The sequence below is a fragment of the Apodemus sylvaticus genome, chromosome 3 (assembly GCF_947179515.1).
Source record: "Apodemus sylvaticus chromosome 3, mApoSyl1.1, whole genome shotgun sequence".
Lineage (NCBI taxonomy): Eukaryota > Metazoa > Chordata > Mammalia > Rodentia > Muridae > Apodemus > Apodemus sylvaticus.
This window is the reverse complement of record NC_067474.1, coordinates 152,054,318-152,070,353: the sequence shown is the minus strand read 5'-3', so window position 1 is coordinate 152,070,353 and position 16,036 is coordinate 152,054,318. Positions and strand designations below refer to the sequence as shown.

The 16,036-nt window shown below is 50.2% G+C and overlaps 1 protein-coding gene across 1 annotated transcript in view; it reads left to right on the top strand.

Annotated features, from left to right (window-relative positions):
* The window catches only part of Vwa5b1 (von Willebrand factor A domain containing 5B1), a 43,446-nt gene extending 27,929 nt beyond the window's left edge, over positions 1-15,517 (top strand). Inside the window, exons 14-21 of the mRNA XM_052175714.1 lie at positions 2,568-2,763; positions 3,119-3,433; positions 5,833-5,970; positions 9,102-9,209; positions 11,995-12,069; positions 12,594-12,663; positions 13,439-13,556; positions 15,008-15,517. Of these exons, the coding sequence (XP_052031674.1) occupies positions 2,568-2,763; positions 3,119-3,433; positions 5,833-5,970; positions 9,102-9,209; positions 11,995-12,069; positions 12,594-12,663; positions 13,439-13,556; positions 15,008-15,517 (1,530 nt within the window). The remainder of the gene's footprint in view (positions 1-2,567; positions 2,764-3,118; positions 3,434-5,832; positions 5,971-9,101; positions 9,210-11,994; positions 12,070-12,593; positions 12,664-13,438; positions 13,557-15,007) is intronic.
* The last annotated feature ends 519 nt before the right edge of the window (positions 15,518-16,036 follow it).

The following is a 16,036-nucleotide window of genomic DNA, read 5'->3' as shown; positions in this document are numbered from 1 at the left end:
CAACTGGGACCAACTCACTGACCCTATTAATGCCTTTTGAATTCAATTTTATATATAGTGAAATCACAGTCTCTTTCTGAGACTGACATTGAGATCTCTCATACCTTTAAGGAGATTTTTGTTTCTCAAATATCTTCCCACAGTGATACGAAAAAAATCCTTCTTTTCAGTGTTGTGTAATACTCCATTACATGGATATACCATAACCTATACATTCTCCCCTGCTGATGGAGATGTAGGTTCCAGACCGTTTTTCTTTTTTAAAGTCAGACTCTCCCTGTGTACCCCTGACTGGCCTAGAACTTTATGCATAGACCAAGCTGGCTTCTAACTCAGAGATCTGCTTCCCTTCATCCTAAGTGCTGAGATTGAAGGCATGTGCCACCTCACCGAACTGTTTCCAGATTTTTACTCTGATTATCCATATTGTAACAAATGTGCACAGCTTGTACCTGTTTACTCTTTAACAACTACAACACAGACCATTGTAACCCCGTGCTTCCCAAAGGGTTGAAGTTGTAAAAGTAGGATCATTGTCTCAGCTCATGGACTTCAGTCTGGTGATATACAGCCTGTTGTCCCAGTCTGTCCCACTATAAGAGACCCTGGCATACTGGGCATCGACACTCATTTAGATATTTATCTGTCTCTACTATGGAATACATGTGACTTGTCTTAACTCACCACGGCTCTAAACATTTCCACTTGGCTAACTGATATGTTCAAGATACACCACTTGTGGATGAAGACCCTGCTATTCTAATTTTGACTTTTTCCCTCCAATTACATGCAAGGGAATTCTTTCTTTTCTTTGTAAGATCGGAATAAGAATCACTGTTTAATGAGTACACCTGGAGGGGGCTAATGGGCTGGTCAGTAAGTAGGGTGCCACTTGCAGTTTAGGGCCATGGGTCACATACGTCATGGGGACGGGATGTCTTCTGTGCTTGGAAGAAGTTTCCCCTGTGTGTAGCTGTGGGCATGTCGTTTGTGTTGTGAGGAGGAAGGCAGTCTGGGTAGGTTAGTAAATGTTGCTAGGATGTTAGTGTGAGTCAGCATGGTAGCCCTACCCAGTCTTGTAGCCTCTGCAGTGCAAATCAGGGCAGTCATGGTCCTGATATCCAGCCCTGGGCAGCAGTTCTGTGGCACCTAAGGAACCTGGCCTGGTGTTCCATCTCAATCCCTGGGTCCCATGATGTGGAAGAACTCCTTCCGCGTGTGTCCTCTGTGCACTGCATTACACACAAAAACACATGGTAAAGAAATCTTAAAATATTATTTAAACAAGCATGTGTTTTTACAGAAACCAATGGTTTGGTAGGACACAAGGGATCCTGAAATCTCAGGAAGCTCAAGCTATACCAAGAGCATTTTCTTTTTTAAAAAAAAAACAAGAACTTCGTCATACATGTTGCAAGGATAGTTCCCATCTACCCCTTGGCTTTCGGATGCTTGTTTATAACAAGCCCAAGAACAGATAGAGGAAATTATCAAAACAGACTATAATGTCCACAAACAAAGCCAAACACACATGCTAGCTCTGTAAGGATAGTATATCGAACCGATAAGCTACAGAACGCCCCACTGCATTCCGTAAACAGCACCGAGGTCTGTGGCATTTGGAAAATCAAAGTAAAAGCTGGTTCCTATCTCCTCACAGGAAAATACATTGCATATGAATCAAAGCCTTAAAACACACAAACAAAAATAACAAAACTTCCAGAAGATTTTCTTGGGGGTGGGAAAGACCTTTTAAGCACACCATATGGAGAGACATATGGGGAAGGGTTGATAATTTTAACTGCACACAAAAAAGGTTTTAAGCTTTCTGCCAGAAAAGAAAGTAGGTTTGGAATTATCCATGGTACATGGCTCTCTGTGCCTTGGAGTTGACCCGTGGCCTGGATTTTTTCTGGTTTCTGTTTCTCAAGGGTGGTGGGGACTAAGGCATGGGTCCCTGGGTCCCTGAGAGGCCTGACCTGGGGGGGGGGAGAAAGAGGAGGGAGCTGCTGTGGGGGGAGCAGAACGAGGCTCTTGCCACTATCACCTCTTCCCATGTGGAAGAACTCCTGTGTGTGTCCTCTGTGCACTGCATTACACACAAAAAACACATGATAAAGAAATTTTAAATCCTCCTCCCCCTCCTCCTCCCCTCCTCCTTCCCCCTCGCCCTCTTCCTCTCCTCCTTCCCTCCTCCTCCCTCCTACCCTCCTCCTTCTCGTTCCCCCTTCCCCCTTCCCTTCTTCTTCTCTTCCTTTATTCCCCCTCCTCTTCCTTCCGTCCTCCTAATTCTCTTCTTCCTCCCTCCTCTTTTTCCTCTTCCCTCCTCCTTCCTTTTCTCATCCCTCCCTCCTCTTGTCCTCCTCATTCCCTCTCCCTCCTCCCTCCCCTCCTCTTTCCCTTCCTTCCCATCTTCCATAACCCTTCCCTCCTTCTCCCTTCTTCCTCTTCTTCATCTCCCATCCTCATCCCCCTTTCCCTTCCTGCCATCCTCCTCTTCCTCCCCCTCCTCCCCCTTCTCTTCCTCCTCCTCCCTCCCTCCCTGTGCCCTTTGCTTTCCTCCTTAGCACCTACTCCACAGAGGCCGTAACCTGAGCCAGGGCCCCAAACTTCATGGCCCCGGAGCCCGCAGGCCCTCCCTGCTGCCTCAAGGCTGCCAGAGGTTCTTTGGCCAGGAGCCCCAGGTCTGGAGCCCTGTGAGAGAGCTGGATCGCGGTTCTAGCCAGAAGTCTGCCCCTAACAGCCGAAGCTCTGAGGACCTGAGTAAGTGACCAAGGTCCAGGATCCGAGGGGACAGGAAGGCTGTGGCCCAATTTCAGATGACAGGGACAGAGTACCAGTGCCTGTCACTATGTCTTTATGAAACTCTTGCTCTGAGAACCTTTCTGGGCCCACCCCATCTGTCCAGCCCCTAAGAAGCTTCCAGAAAAGCGGATCTGTCCCTTTCTGAGACAAGCCAAAGCCACCTGTGTGTTAGTACATTAGGAAGGATCTGTCCCTAAAGCGGGATGGCCTTTGTGTTTCCTAGAAGTGACTGTCCCCAGGGGAGGGATGACATTCTCTGCCAATGGCTACCTGTTTGGCATCAGTTTCAGCCCTCTTGTCCTTCCAGCCACAGAGCCAGCCCACTGTCCCTCGACCTTCGAACTGGAGACACCCTTAGACTTGGAGCCCATGGCTGAGTCAGAGGAGCATGCCAGTCCCTGCAGAACCGCCACTCCAAGCCCTGTGCTGGGCAAGGCCTTGGTCAAAGGCCTGTGCGACAACCAGCGCATGCAATGGGAAGTGAGTTTCGAGCTGGAGCCTCCAGCCCTGCAAAGGGGGGACACACAGAACGCTGACATGTGGAGCGAGACTTTCCACCACCTGGCGGCCCGCGCCATCATCCGCGAATTCGAGCATCTGGCAGAGCGGGAAGACGAGATCGAGCTTGGTGAGCGACCAGGATTGGGGTTGGCAGTAGTCTCTAGAGCAGCACAGTGCCCTTCCCACAGCCCAAGGCAAGCCCTACCCCTTTCCAAAGCCCCGCCCACACCCTAAGACCCGCCCCTTCAGAAGCCTAGTGCCACGCCTATCTCCCAAGATCCCTTCCCTAATTTTCGAACTCCCACCCACACCCAAAGCCCTCCAAGTCCTGACTCTGTCTTAGTAACCTAAGGGTAGCAGTCCTAGGTTAGCCTCGCCAACAAGCTCCACACTATTCACCGTTTCTCTCCTGCCTCCGACCCTTACCACTCCCCTGCTGAAGCCAAGTCTCCACCTCTGCACCACTAGCTGATTCCGGAGCCTACCCTCCGCCACGTCTCGCCCCACATTAAATGGAGCTTGGGCCTGAATCCACAACCTGCAGTGCCCTTCCTTCCCCGGCTCTGGCCTTCTCCATCTCTCTCACTCTCCTGGTGTCCCATCCTCCTCTCTTCCTGCCTCCTCCTCTCCTACCACACTCGCCCACCCCCATGCCCCCTCATACCCACATTTCTCTTCAGTGACCCATGTCTGGCTCTGGAGAACCAACAGCGGTAGGAGATCCTCTGAGGCTGAACCTTTCCCTCCGGGGGGACGGAAAGGGGGAGCTAGACCTAGCCTAGATCCTGCCCATGCTCATCAGCCCCACAGACGTCCCCACCACCAGCTGGGACCAGACTAGTGTTTGGCCCCACAGACGCCTTGGAGTGCTGGCTAGCGTAGACTAAAGTAGGCGCATCCTTTCCCAGGAGCACCTGACACTGGCTAAGAGGGGCCAACATTAATCAAACAATTACACAGCTAATTAAATAAGTCCTGTTCAGACACGCATGAATTCCTAGCCCTGTATAGCAGGGATGGGTCTCCAGCTAATTTAGTTCAGGAACTGGGGCAGTCTCTCCCCGGAACGTGCCTAGTGAAATCTCAATAGGACACACTTGGAGAGCAGAGATAAGTACAGCATTCCTTTGTTCTAAATTTATGCTTCATCTGCATACTATGTGATTCGTATTTTATTTGTATTTGGGGGTAATGCATGGTTCTCTTTTCTTCCCATGAATACACCCCCCCCCCTTCATTGCCCTGGCTTCTTGGACAGCCCTCAGAAGGCATCAAGGCAGCAAGAGGGTGTGAACTTCTGGGTCAGGTCATCCTGAGTCCTAATCTCAGGTTCTGACTAACTTGCTGTGTGACCAAGCATTGACTCTTTTTCTATGGTTTTCAGTCAGAGAGAGAGAGAGAGAGAGAGAGAGAGAGAGAGAGAGAGAGAGAGGAGAGAGGAGAGAATCTATCTATGCCTGTATGTCTCTGTGTGTCTCTGTGTGTGTCTGTGTGTATCTGTGTGTGTATGTCTCTGTGTGTGTATGTGTATGTATGTCTCTGTGTGTGTATGTGTGTGTATGTCTGTGTGTGTATGTCTGTGTGTATATCTGTATGCATGTCTGTGTCTCGTGTCTGTGTGTGTATGTCTCTGTGTGTGTCTGTGTGTGTCTATGTGTGTCTCTGTGTGTATGTCTCTGTGTGTGTCTGTGTGTGTCTGTGTATGTCTGTGTGTCTGTCTCTGTGTGTGTCTATATGTGTCTGTATGTGAATGTCTCTCTGTATGTCTGTGTGTGTCTATGTGTAACTGTGTGTCTGTGCTGTGTGTGTGTGTGTGTTTTGGGCTGTGCCACTTGTGGAGGTGGGGGCAGGTAGATTCCGGGTGTGTGTCTCTCTCATTGCCTGGGCCTTTTTGGCAAGGCTGTCCCCCCCCCCCCCCCCCCCCCCCCCGCCAGCAAGCAGCCTGGATCCTCCTGCCTCCCGGTTCCCCTGCATCTCCAGCACTGGGTTACAGGTGACTTAGCCACACTCAGCTGCTTCTGTGTGCTGGGGACACAACTCAGTAGTTCTTAGTGAGCACTCTCTCCCATGAAGCCATCACCCAGGCCACAGCTTTTCAATCTTCTCAGGGGGTGCAGCAGGTCCCATTAGTCTGGGAACCCACAAAGCCCTGTCACAAGGTTCCCATTAGTTACCTGCAAGATTCAGATATACAATACAGACACCACATAACACCTTTTAAATAAACACGTTAAAGGAGTTAGCTGTCTTTTATTCTAAGATAATGACTTAAGGTTTTATGTTAACATATCCTTGAGCTTGTGAAATGGTGTTTTATTTTGGTTTTTGTTCGTTTGTTTGTTTTTGGTTTGGTTTGTTTTTTGTCTTAATGTCTTTAATTAGCCCATAGGCAGGCCACTGATTTCAAGACCTACTTGATCCCAAAGATGGAGACTGCTAACCCAGCGTTCCTTTTAACTTCCAGAGTCTCCATGCCAAGCAAGACTTTCTGACCCCTGACCGTGACCCTTGCGCTTCCTCCCACAGGGTCCAATCGCCGCTACCAGGTGAACGCCGTGCACACCAGCAAGGCCTGCAGCGTGATCAGCAAGTACACAGCCTTCGTGCCTGTGGACATAAACAAGAGGCAGTACCTGCCCACGGTGGTCAAGTACCCCAACTCTGGTAATGTGCATGCGTGCTTGCGTGCCTGCATGCAGGGGCTGGAGCACTTCCGCCCACAGGCTTAGGGAGGGGCTGAGATACGGGGCAGGGTTAAGATACAGGAAAAAGCAGGCTCCCAACAGGAGGCTCAGCCACAGAGGAAGAGAGGAGCAAAATGCCTTTACTTCATTTTGTTCTCCTCAGGAGGGACAAGAAATGATCCGGTTCCTTGTAAGAAGCCCCAAAATGTCTAGAATGATGCAATGGGACAGATGCGCCACAGTGACAGGCACCCAGGAGAGCTTATTCCTCCCTGCCACACCCATCCTGATTTCTCCTAATGGGTTGTCTACATGGAGGGAAATCACGTGGCACATGCAGTTGCCTCAGCTGGAACACACCTATACATACGATGTTTTTCAAATTAAGGGTGTGAAAAATAGTCCATTCCTGAAGGAATACTTAGACACTCTTTTTGATAATATACTGTATTCCACTGTAGGGATATCCCATCATCCACCAGGCCCTGCCTGATGGCACAGGCCTGTCATCATGGCTGCTCAGAAGATAGAGACCTAAGGGTTGCAGGTCCAGGGCTACCTGAGCTACACACGCAGTTTTCAAGGCTAGCCTGGGCAACTTAGCAAGGCCTTGTGTCAAAATAAAAAATTAAAAGGAGAGTCAGGGATATAATTCAAATGTAGAGTGCTGGCCTAGCGTGTGGGACACCCTGGCTTTTTCTTTGGTGTTTTATGCTTGGTTCATGTTCTAAAGTAGATTTTAGATCATCCAACCCTCGAAGCAGTTCTACAAAGTAACTCTTATCGCCCCATCTTACAGATGGGAAACTGAGGCAGAGGAGGTTTAGTGATGAGGCTTGAGATCACACAGCAGGACCGGAAGATCTAAGCTTTTAATCGCAGTAGCCTGGTCCAAAGCCTGTGTTCTCACTCACTCTTCCATACTATTTATATTTATATTTGTATCTATATTTATTGCAACCTGGGACTGGCAAGATGGCGCAGCAGGGAAAGGCACCTGCTGCCAGGCCTGAGGAGCTCAGTTTGATCCCTGGAACCCACTTGGTTTAAGAGAGAACTGACTCTTGAAAGTTGTTCTCTGATTTCCACATATGCCCAGTGGTGAGCTGTGTGTGTGTGGCATCTATGTGCATGTGTCCATGTGTGTCATCTGTGATGTCCATGTGTATGTCTTTGGTGTCTGGTGTATCCATGTAGGACAGCGGTTCTCAACCTTCCCAATGCTGTGGCCCTTTAATACAATTCCTCATGGTGTGGTAACCCCCAACTGTTAGGATGACCACAAAATTATTTCCGTTTTTACTTCATAACTGTGATCCTGCTACTGTTATGAATCATAATGTAAATATCTGATATGCAGGCTATCTGATAGCTGACCCCTGTGGAAGGATCGTTCGACTCCAAGGGGTCCTGACCCACAGGTTTAGAAGCACTTGTGTGGGGACCACTTCTTGGGTTTTGGTTTTGGTAAGTCTAGGGCTTTCTCTTCTGAATTCCACTTTCTTGCCACATGCAAGATGTTGTCCTTAGTTGGCTAGTGGTTTGTTTAGTGATTGTCTCTTTGTTTGTTAGTGCCCAGGGCCTTGGCTTGCTGGACAAGTACTCTACCACTAAGCTACATTCTCAAGCCTGCTCTTCTTCCTCCTCCTCCTTTTCTTCCTCCTCCTTCTCCTCTTTTTCCCCCTCCTCCTCCCCCTCCCTTTCTCCTCCTTCTCCTCCTTTCTCCCCAGACCTCCATGAAGATGATTACAAGCCAGGCATGCCCGTCCTCACCCTTCCAGTCTCCTTCCCTTATCCGTGTTACCAAAATGATCCCTCATTCCCACATCCCGTTTCCAGCTCAGACCAGTGGCACTGGACCAGCCTCTCCACCAGCCATGGCCTCACTCCTGTTTCAGGGAAGCTACTCTCTCGCTCTCCCCTCCCTCTCTCTCTCCATCGTCCCCCACCCATCTCTGACCTTGTGGCTGGCATGTATAGTACAGAATGAGGACCCCAGGCCACTTCTTACTCCAAATCCTAAAGCCCCAGCACTCCCCATTTGTGTGCTAGGAAACAAACCCCTCATTTCTTAGCCTGTAAATAGCTCTGTAGTGCAAAAAAAAAAAAAAAAAAAGAAACTATCAAGTCAGGAAGTGCATTCAAGGACCCTTGGTTAAATAAAGCTAAAGCTTTCCCCATGCAGAAGGTCTCAGAGTCCTTAGAGTGTTAATTCATATCTAGAGGCTGGGAGAAGGGACTGTGGGCTTTGGCTTTTCCAAATGTATTCCCCAGTGAGACTAGAATTTTGTTTTTACTTGTGAATTTGTAGGTGCATGACGTGTGTGTGTGTGTGTGTGTGTGTGTGTGTGTGTGTGTGTGTGTTTATGTATGTGGCCACATATAAGGAGGCCAGAGGTCAAGTGTTGTTTCTTAAGTGCTGGCTTTTTTTGTTTGTTTGTTTGTTTGTTGTTGTTTTTTTATTTTGAGACAGCCTTGTTATCGGAAAGCTCAGTGTGTAGGCTATCTGGCTGGCTGGACGGTGAGTCTCAGCCATCCTCCTGCCTCTGCCTCCCTGCACTGAGATTATGGGTGTGTACTACCACACCAAGCTTTTTCAAGTGGATTCTGGGACTCAAACTCAAGTCCTCACACGCTTTACTGACTGAGCCATCTTCCCAACAACACAGCTCTTATGTTTAAGGAACAACTGACAGACTAGTGTCCTCTGAGAATGAGGCCTCCTCAACCCTCTCTGGAGAGTTGGCTCCACCCCTCTGCCTTCCCTTGGCAATGTCTGGGACCTCACAGACCTGTGTAGGAGGAGGGGGCTGGGACATGGGACATTTCACAGTATGTCAGCAGTTATATTTACCAGTATCCCCACTCTCCAGATAGAGAGACTCAGAGGGGTTCACATCCCAACCACCTAGTGAGGGATGGGGCCAGAGCTCAAACTCAGCTTTTTCTGGCCCCAAACTGCCTAGTCTTATGCTATGCCATGCTTGGCTGCCTTAGGTTAATTGAAAGGCAGAAGAACCATTCCTTCCTTGCCAAGGGCACTGGGGAAAGGGCAGGAGCCAACAGGTTCACACGCGCCTGATCCCCTGTCCTCCCTTGTCCTCCACAAAGGTGCCATGCTCAGCTTCCGGAACCTGACCCGACAGTGGAAGGGCTTCTCCCCTGGCCTTGGAAGGCCCCAAACTATGATCAGAGAGCACTCCTCGGCTGCAGGAGACAGCAAATTCCAGACCCTAGGTAAATGCCATCTCATGGTGACTCAGAAGCCGGGGCACCCCTGCATCCAAGGCCTCAGGGGCTGCTCTCTGAGTTGGCAATCGTAGACCCTTAAGCAAGGGGTGGGCAAGGGCAGGCCTGGGTTCCAGAGGATGACCATAGGCCCACAGGATCGGCATAACTCCAGCATATGGCTTTGTACAGAGAGCCTTTCTGCCTGGCTTTGCTGCACAGTGTTCCTCTCCCTCCCCCCTCCTGCCTCCCCCCATCACCCTCAGCTGCCTGCCCTCCAGCCTCAGGCTTCTCCCAGACACCAAGTTCTGAGAAACCTAATGAGCAGGAGAAAGCAATGACCAAGGAAGCCATTCCAGCTGCCCGGGGGTCCCACCATCTGCTGCTTTCTGTGTTCCCAGCACCGCCCTTTCAGCCCGCACCTGGCTGCCTGGTGCTCAGAGGGCTGTGGCGTGACCTTTGTGTGACCGTGAGCTGGTTGACATGCAGAGCTAGCCGCTCGGCATCTTTTACCCATGCCTGTCTTTCTGGCTTTCTGTAGATAGCCTGTACTCATCCCAACGCCTTCCTTACAACCCTTCACACACATGGGGGCATCCTGCTCTCCTCTGAACATGGGGAGGACACCAGAGGCCACACCCTGATCTTAGTCTGCCACCCACACTGTCAGAATGCTTCCTCAGAGGGGAGAGTTAGTAAAAGAAAAATGAGAACACTGGACGCTCCGAGCCGCTCTTCAGAATTAAGGACAGTGTCTTAGTCTCTCTGTGCCCCATATCACAGGGGACCTGCTGAGCCCAGCCAATGTGCTTATGGGAACTTTCCAGTCTAAGTGTTCCTTCTCTGGGACTCAGTCCTTGGCAGGCTGCAGCTTCCACTGAAATCACACACCCCTGACTTCCTATTATGCTGCCTTCACACCCCACATCTTTAGCTCCTCAGCTTACTGTATCCCTCTCTGTTCCCTAGCAAAGACTGCCAGTGGCCCATGCTGAGAGGTCACCTTTACATAGCTCTGTCCTCACAACTCAGAACCCCTCACACGCATCTTAAAAGATTTTCTGTTCCTTGGCAGTCTTAGTCAGGGTTTCTGTTCCTACACAAAACATCATGACCAACAAGCAAGCTGGGGAGGAAAGGGTTTATTCAGCTTACACTTCAATGTTGCTGTTCATCACCAGAGGAAGTCAGGACAGGAACTCACACAGGGCAGCAACTTGGAGGCAGGAACTTGATGCAGAGGCCATGGAGGGGTTGCTTACTGGCTTGCTTCCCCTGGATTGCTCAACTTGCTTTCTTATAGAACCCAGGACCACCAGCCCAAGGATGGCACCACCCACAGTGGGCTGGGGCTTCCCCCCTTAGATCACTACTTGAGAAAATGCCTTACAGCTGGATCTCATGTGGGCATTTCCTCAATGGAGGCTCCTTTCTCTGTGATAACTCCAGCTTGTGTCATGTTGACACACAAAACCAGCTGGTATACTGACCAAAAAATAAAATAAATAAAATAAAATAAAATAAAATAAAATAAAATAAAATAAAATAAAATAAAATAAAATAAAATAAAATAAAAAAGAGGACCAGGCCTCAGAGAAGTCAAGTGACTCACCCAAGGTCATGGATCCAGCATGCAATGGAATCAGGGCTTAGACTCAGGGTTTGGCTGTGAACAGTGAGGTTAACTGAGCCTGTGTTTACCTCCTGGTTACCTCAGTCATTCAGTCTCTCTGCCTCTAGTTCGTCCTCACACTGAGCTCTGTGGTGACGAGCCCCATCCCCTCATTTTGGGGAGAGAAGGGCTTTGCTGAACATGTTTGTATTTGAGCTTCTCTTCTATAATTTGGACCTCCCTTATGTCACACCATACTGCCAGACTGACATCCCAATGGTCGCCATCTTGATGCAGCATTGCCCTGGTTACGTTTCTGTCCCTGTGATAAAATGGCCTGAGGATGGCAATTTGGGGAGGAAAGGATTTGTTGTGGTTGGTGGTTCCAGATGGATGATGTCCATCTTGGTGACAAGAGCAGGGTTTCCCAGGCTTTCCCGTGGTTGGGGGGGGGGCGGGGACAGGAAGCTAGACGGTCATGCTTTCATCCACACACAGGAAGCAGAAAGAAAGAGAGCAGGAAGTAAGGTGAGAATACAAAACCTCAAGCCCCACCCCCCATAGTAACATACTTCCTCCAGAAGACTTGATTCCAAAAGGTTCCAAAATCTCCCCTCAACTGTCCCACGAACTGGGACCCAGTGTTCAACTCCATGAATCAACGGGGATGCTTCTCATTCAGTCCACCACGTCCATGGTTGTGAACCATGCTTATCATGCCTATTATACAGACAGGGAAAACTGAGGCTCAAAGCTTTCTAACGAGTTGGGGCCATGTCCTGGAGCCACTTGAAAACCTGGAATAAATATCAGTGGGGACAGACCTGGGGAGGAGGTACCCACCATACCCCATCCCAAAGCGTTCCCTCATTTGCCTCATATTCCTGTGGGGTCTGCAGTTTGAGGTCTCACTTAGTACTTGGTTAACTACTTAGCGAGTACTTGGTAAAGCACTAAGCATTATCTGAGTAGTGTCTCACTGACCTCTTCCACTGACTCCGTGAGACAGGTGTCCTTAACTCCAATTTACACTGGAGACTGATAGGTAACATTACCAAGGACCCATGGCATAGTGAGTAGAGGTGTTAGGACTTTGAACCCAGCATGGGAGCATGCAGGGAAGGGTAAGGGGTGCCCAGGCCCCACTGGCATCCTCTGTTACAGACCTACAAGAAAGCCTTACTTCAACCTTCAATAAAACCCCATCCCCCGGCCACGAGAAGAACACTGCGGCAGAAGGTAAGCAACCTGTTGGGGCTGACTCTCTTATTATGACGTGGAACGTGAGATGGGGGTAGGTGTCTCAGCACCAGCAGAGACATCAGTGCCCAGACCTTCACTGATGTCTCAGAACAGCCAGCGAGAGATGGAGAGGGCTGTCCCCCATTTTAAAGATGAAGAAGTTGAGGCTTAAATGGGGGGGAACAATTTTCCAAAGTCCATTTAGCAGGTTTTTATAGAGCTGGGGCCCCCATCTTCTAGCTTGGGGGGGAGGGCATTGTTCCCATCACACCCAGCATGGTATCTTCTAGCAGGGGTTGTCAACTCAGTGTCTAATCTGGAAATGGGGTGGTTGCTGTGAAACTGTCACCTGCTTCTTACCTATGTCTCCTGACCTGGGATGTAAGTGCTTAGCAATCAGTTCCCATCCTGGCGCCATCTATACATAGTCAAGCTTCCGCCGACTCGGAACCAGCTTCCCCAGCTGGGAGGTGACTCAGTGCACCTATCCAGACTCAGTCCTTCATTCTGTGACTCTCCAGGTCCCCCTCAAAACCTGTCCACCAGTACTCTGTCCTCCACGAAGGCCTCGGAGTCTCTCTTTGGATCTAAGTAAGTAGAATTTCCCCCTGAGAACATGATGCTTTCCTTCCTTTTCCTGATGTCAAAGGCAGGGCCAGTCTCACCTCAAGGATGCTAAAATGCCCTGTGGCCTAGAGATACCACAGTGTGCCAGGTCTCAAGCTGCCAAACTAGCCCTCCACAATTTCCAAGGTCTCTTTAAACAGAAACACCCTTGGGAAAGCCAATAAATAGTTACTTTTTTTCTTTTCCATTAAAAAAAAAATAAAAAGCTAACAAAAGCAACTTACAGAGGGTTTATTTGGCTTGAGGGCGCAGTTGATCATGGCCAGAAGTCCTGGACGCAGGAGCCTGAGACAGCTAGCTACATGGTACCTGCAGCCAGGAAGCAAGAAGAAGGATGCTCTGTTCATCTTCCTGTCTCTTTGCCATTTGGTCCAGGGCTCCAGTTCATGGGATGGTACCACCCACATTCAGGGTAGATCTTCTCTCCTTGGTCAGCCCAGAGAGTTGTCTCTTTGTTGATGCTAGATCCTGTCAACCTGACAGTATTAATAGCCACAACTATCATAGGAAATTTTCCATCACTGGACTCGGGAGGACATGGTATCCATAGATGGACTAGAAGCCCCGTTGTTGCTCAGAGACGAGTTAGGGCCACCTCTTGCTTTCTCCAGGCCTCCATTTTCTTGGCTGTCAAGTGAAGAGATTGGAGGACCCCATCTTGTTGGGTCCACCTTTCAGTGCTTTCTGAGTAGGCCCAAGAGGGCTGGGATGACCAGAGAACCTGTTTCTATCTGCACAGGTTGAATATCAACAAGCCCAAGCTACTGAGCCGAGCTACCAAAGGCTTTCTCAGCAAATCCTCGCCCAAGGTTCCAGAGGCAACCTCAGGCAACCAGAACTCCGACTACATACCCCTGGTGAGCTCCGGAACTCAGCTCCCTCCCCCGCTCCCAAGCTCAGCCCCTGCCCATGCCCATGCCCTCTTCCCAGGGAAGAATCTCTTGTCTCAACACCCAAAACACTCCTGAGCTTCCTAGAACTCCCCATCCAAGTAGCCACCAAGGCAGAGGGAGCTGTCAGGTGGGTATTAGCTGCAAGAAACTCCTCTGCGCTCTGTTACCTTTGCCTTGGAACTGTCCTACAATAGCCACATGTCTGTTTTCAGTACTTAAAACAAGCCTTGATGTGCTTCACAGTAAGTTAAAGTCATATCCTAAGGGCGTGCCCTGGCTTCGAAAGTAGCTCTATAAGTGTCCCAGTATGCGATGGGAGAGAGAGAAGCCTGTGTCTACAGCCCACTGCTTGGAGTGAAGGAACAAGGCAGGCAGGTCCTGCCACATCCGGTGGGGGGGGGGGGGTTCTGAGCTTGAGCCTCATAAGTCTGTGAAAGAGAGGCACGGTCTGGGTACGCCCCCTCCCAGCTCCCTCCGCTCACACCCAGGTACGTGCATAGCATCATTTGGAATCCCCAGATATCCGGGACAGCCAAGCACTTACACTTACAGTCACTCCGGTGGTGTTAGGTGAGTCAGGCTTAGCTCAGAGAAGATGACCTTGAATGAGATGAAGAAAGTTCTTCAGATAACGCGTTCAATAGAAGCCAGACAAGGAACCTGGCAATCCTACCCCTTGGGAACAGTGAGAGGAGAGGTTTGCTTTGATGGGTGTGACCCTGAGGCCTGAGTGTTGACAGAATGGTGTATGACTTCCGGAAGAAGGCAGTGGCTGAGCCAAGACCTGAATCTTGAGGAGTCGTGGCCAAAGGCCTAGAGAGGATGCAACTTGTGTCTAGAGGTTAGAGTCAAGGGGTAAGAGTGCAGGCAATTGGAGCCAGGTGGTGAAAAGCTTTATAAATCAGAGGCTGGACTGGGAAATTGATCTGGACCTTCAGAGCATGTGGAATCTGGACTTTGTGGAGGGAGGTCCCTCTGAGTGCCAGGCTTCGAGGCTGAGGCTGTGGGAGAGGAAAGAGAGGCGTGGCAGGGAAGGTGTGAGGAGGTCAGGCAGGGGAACTGCCAGGCCTTTTAGGAGTTGAGAGTGATCGGTCTGCATGCAGAGACAGGGACGAGCAGACTAGAGTCTGAAGGACAGGCCTGAAACTTCCAGTGGCTAAATAGGACCTGTACAGGGGAAGATGCAGGTTAGAGGCAGGAGAATGAGTGAATTTGGCTGAGAAAGAGAGATTATCTCTCAGTGCTGGAGGATAAAGTGAGGGTATGTCCCTCTGACTTGGGGTATCCTGAAAATGCCCCAGATGAGCAGAGAGGGCAGGAGGAGATGAACCAGCAGACTGTGTGGACCTGGGTTTTGTGTGGCCTGGCACTCCATGGGCTGAGAAGTTTGAGGTTCACTGTATCCCTGCCCGTAGGTGTCTCTGCAGCTGGCATCCGGAGCCTTCTTGCTCAATGAAGCCTTCTGCAAGACCATCCAGATCCCCATGGAGAAACTCAAGTGGACCTCACCCTTTTCCTGCCTCCGAATGACCCTTGTCAGCCGCAGCAAGGAGACTCTGAAGACCCAGAGTCCGCAGGACTGCGCCAGTCTCTCCTCCCCGCCCCCACCCTGTGAGGACATCTCCCTGAAGTCTGAAGCTGAAGACGGCTCAGACCCGGAGTCCAGTGCACTGCTGGAACACACGGGAAAGCTCTGGGCCACTGCGGTGGCGCTGGCGTGGCTGGAGCACAGCTCGGCTAACTACATCATCGAGTGGGAGCTGGTGGCTGCCAAGGCCAGCTCCTGGGTGGAGCAGCAGAAGCTGCCTGAGGGCCGAACCCAGAGCATGCTCAAGTCCACCGCTCAACAGCTGTTCGTGCTCCTGCGACACTGGGATGAGAAACTAGAGTTCAATATGCTCTGTTACAACCCCAATTATGTGTAGGGGACGGGGAGGGGGGTGATGGGCTGTTTTGGTTGATAGGGGAACTTTTTGAAAGACGTAGCCAATAGAGTATTGCTAGAAAGAGCCTTGGATTGGCAGTAGGTTGGGCCTGAATTTCATCCCAGCCTTGCTACCACCTACTAACTTTAGATGTCACTGCTCCATCAGGGCCTCAATTTCCCCTTCTACAAAACAAGAGGGTGAGATAGATTTTCTTTTTTAATAGACCCAATATTCTTCCCATCCAGATCTTCAAGAAACTCCAGGTCCTGCTACTCCTGGGGTATAGCGAGACACACACACACACACACACACACACAGAGGGAGGGAGAGAGAGAGATGAGTTTTTCCCTGGAGAAAGACCATGTTGGCTTGTACTAGGGATAGCAATGTCCCAGTCCGGGGCGGGGGGGGGGGGGGGAGGGAGGTAGGCAAGAAAACCCCATCAAAGACAAAAACCACAAGCTTGCTCTAAGCACCAAGAAACCTCCTCTGTCTATTGCATTGTGGGATAGACTT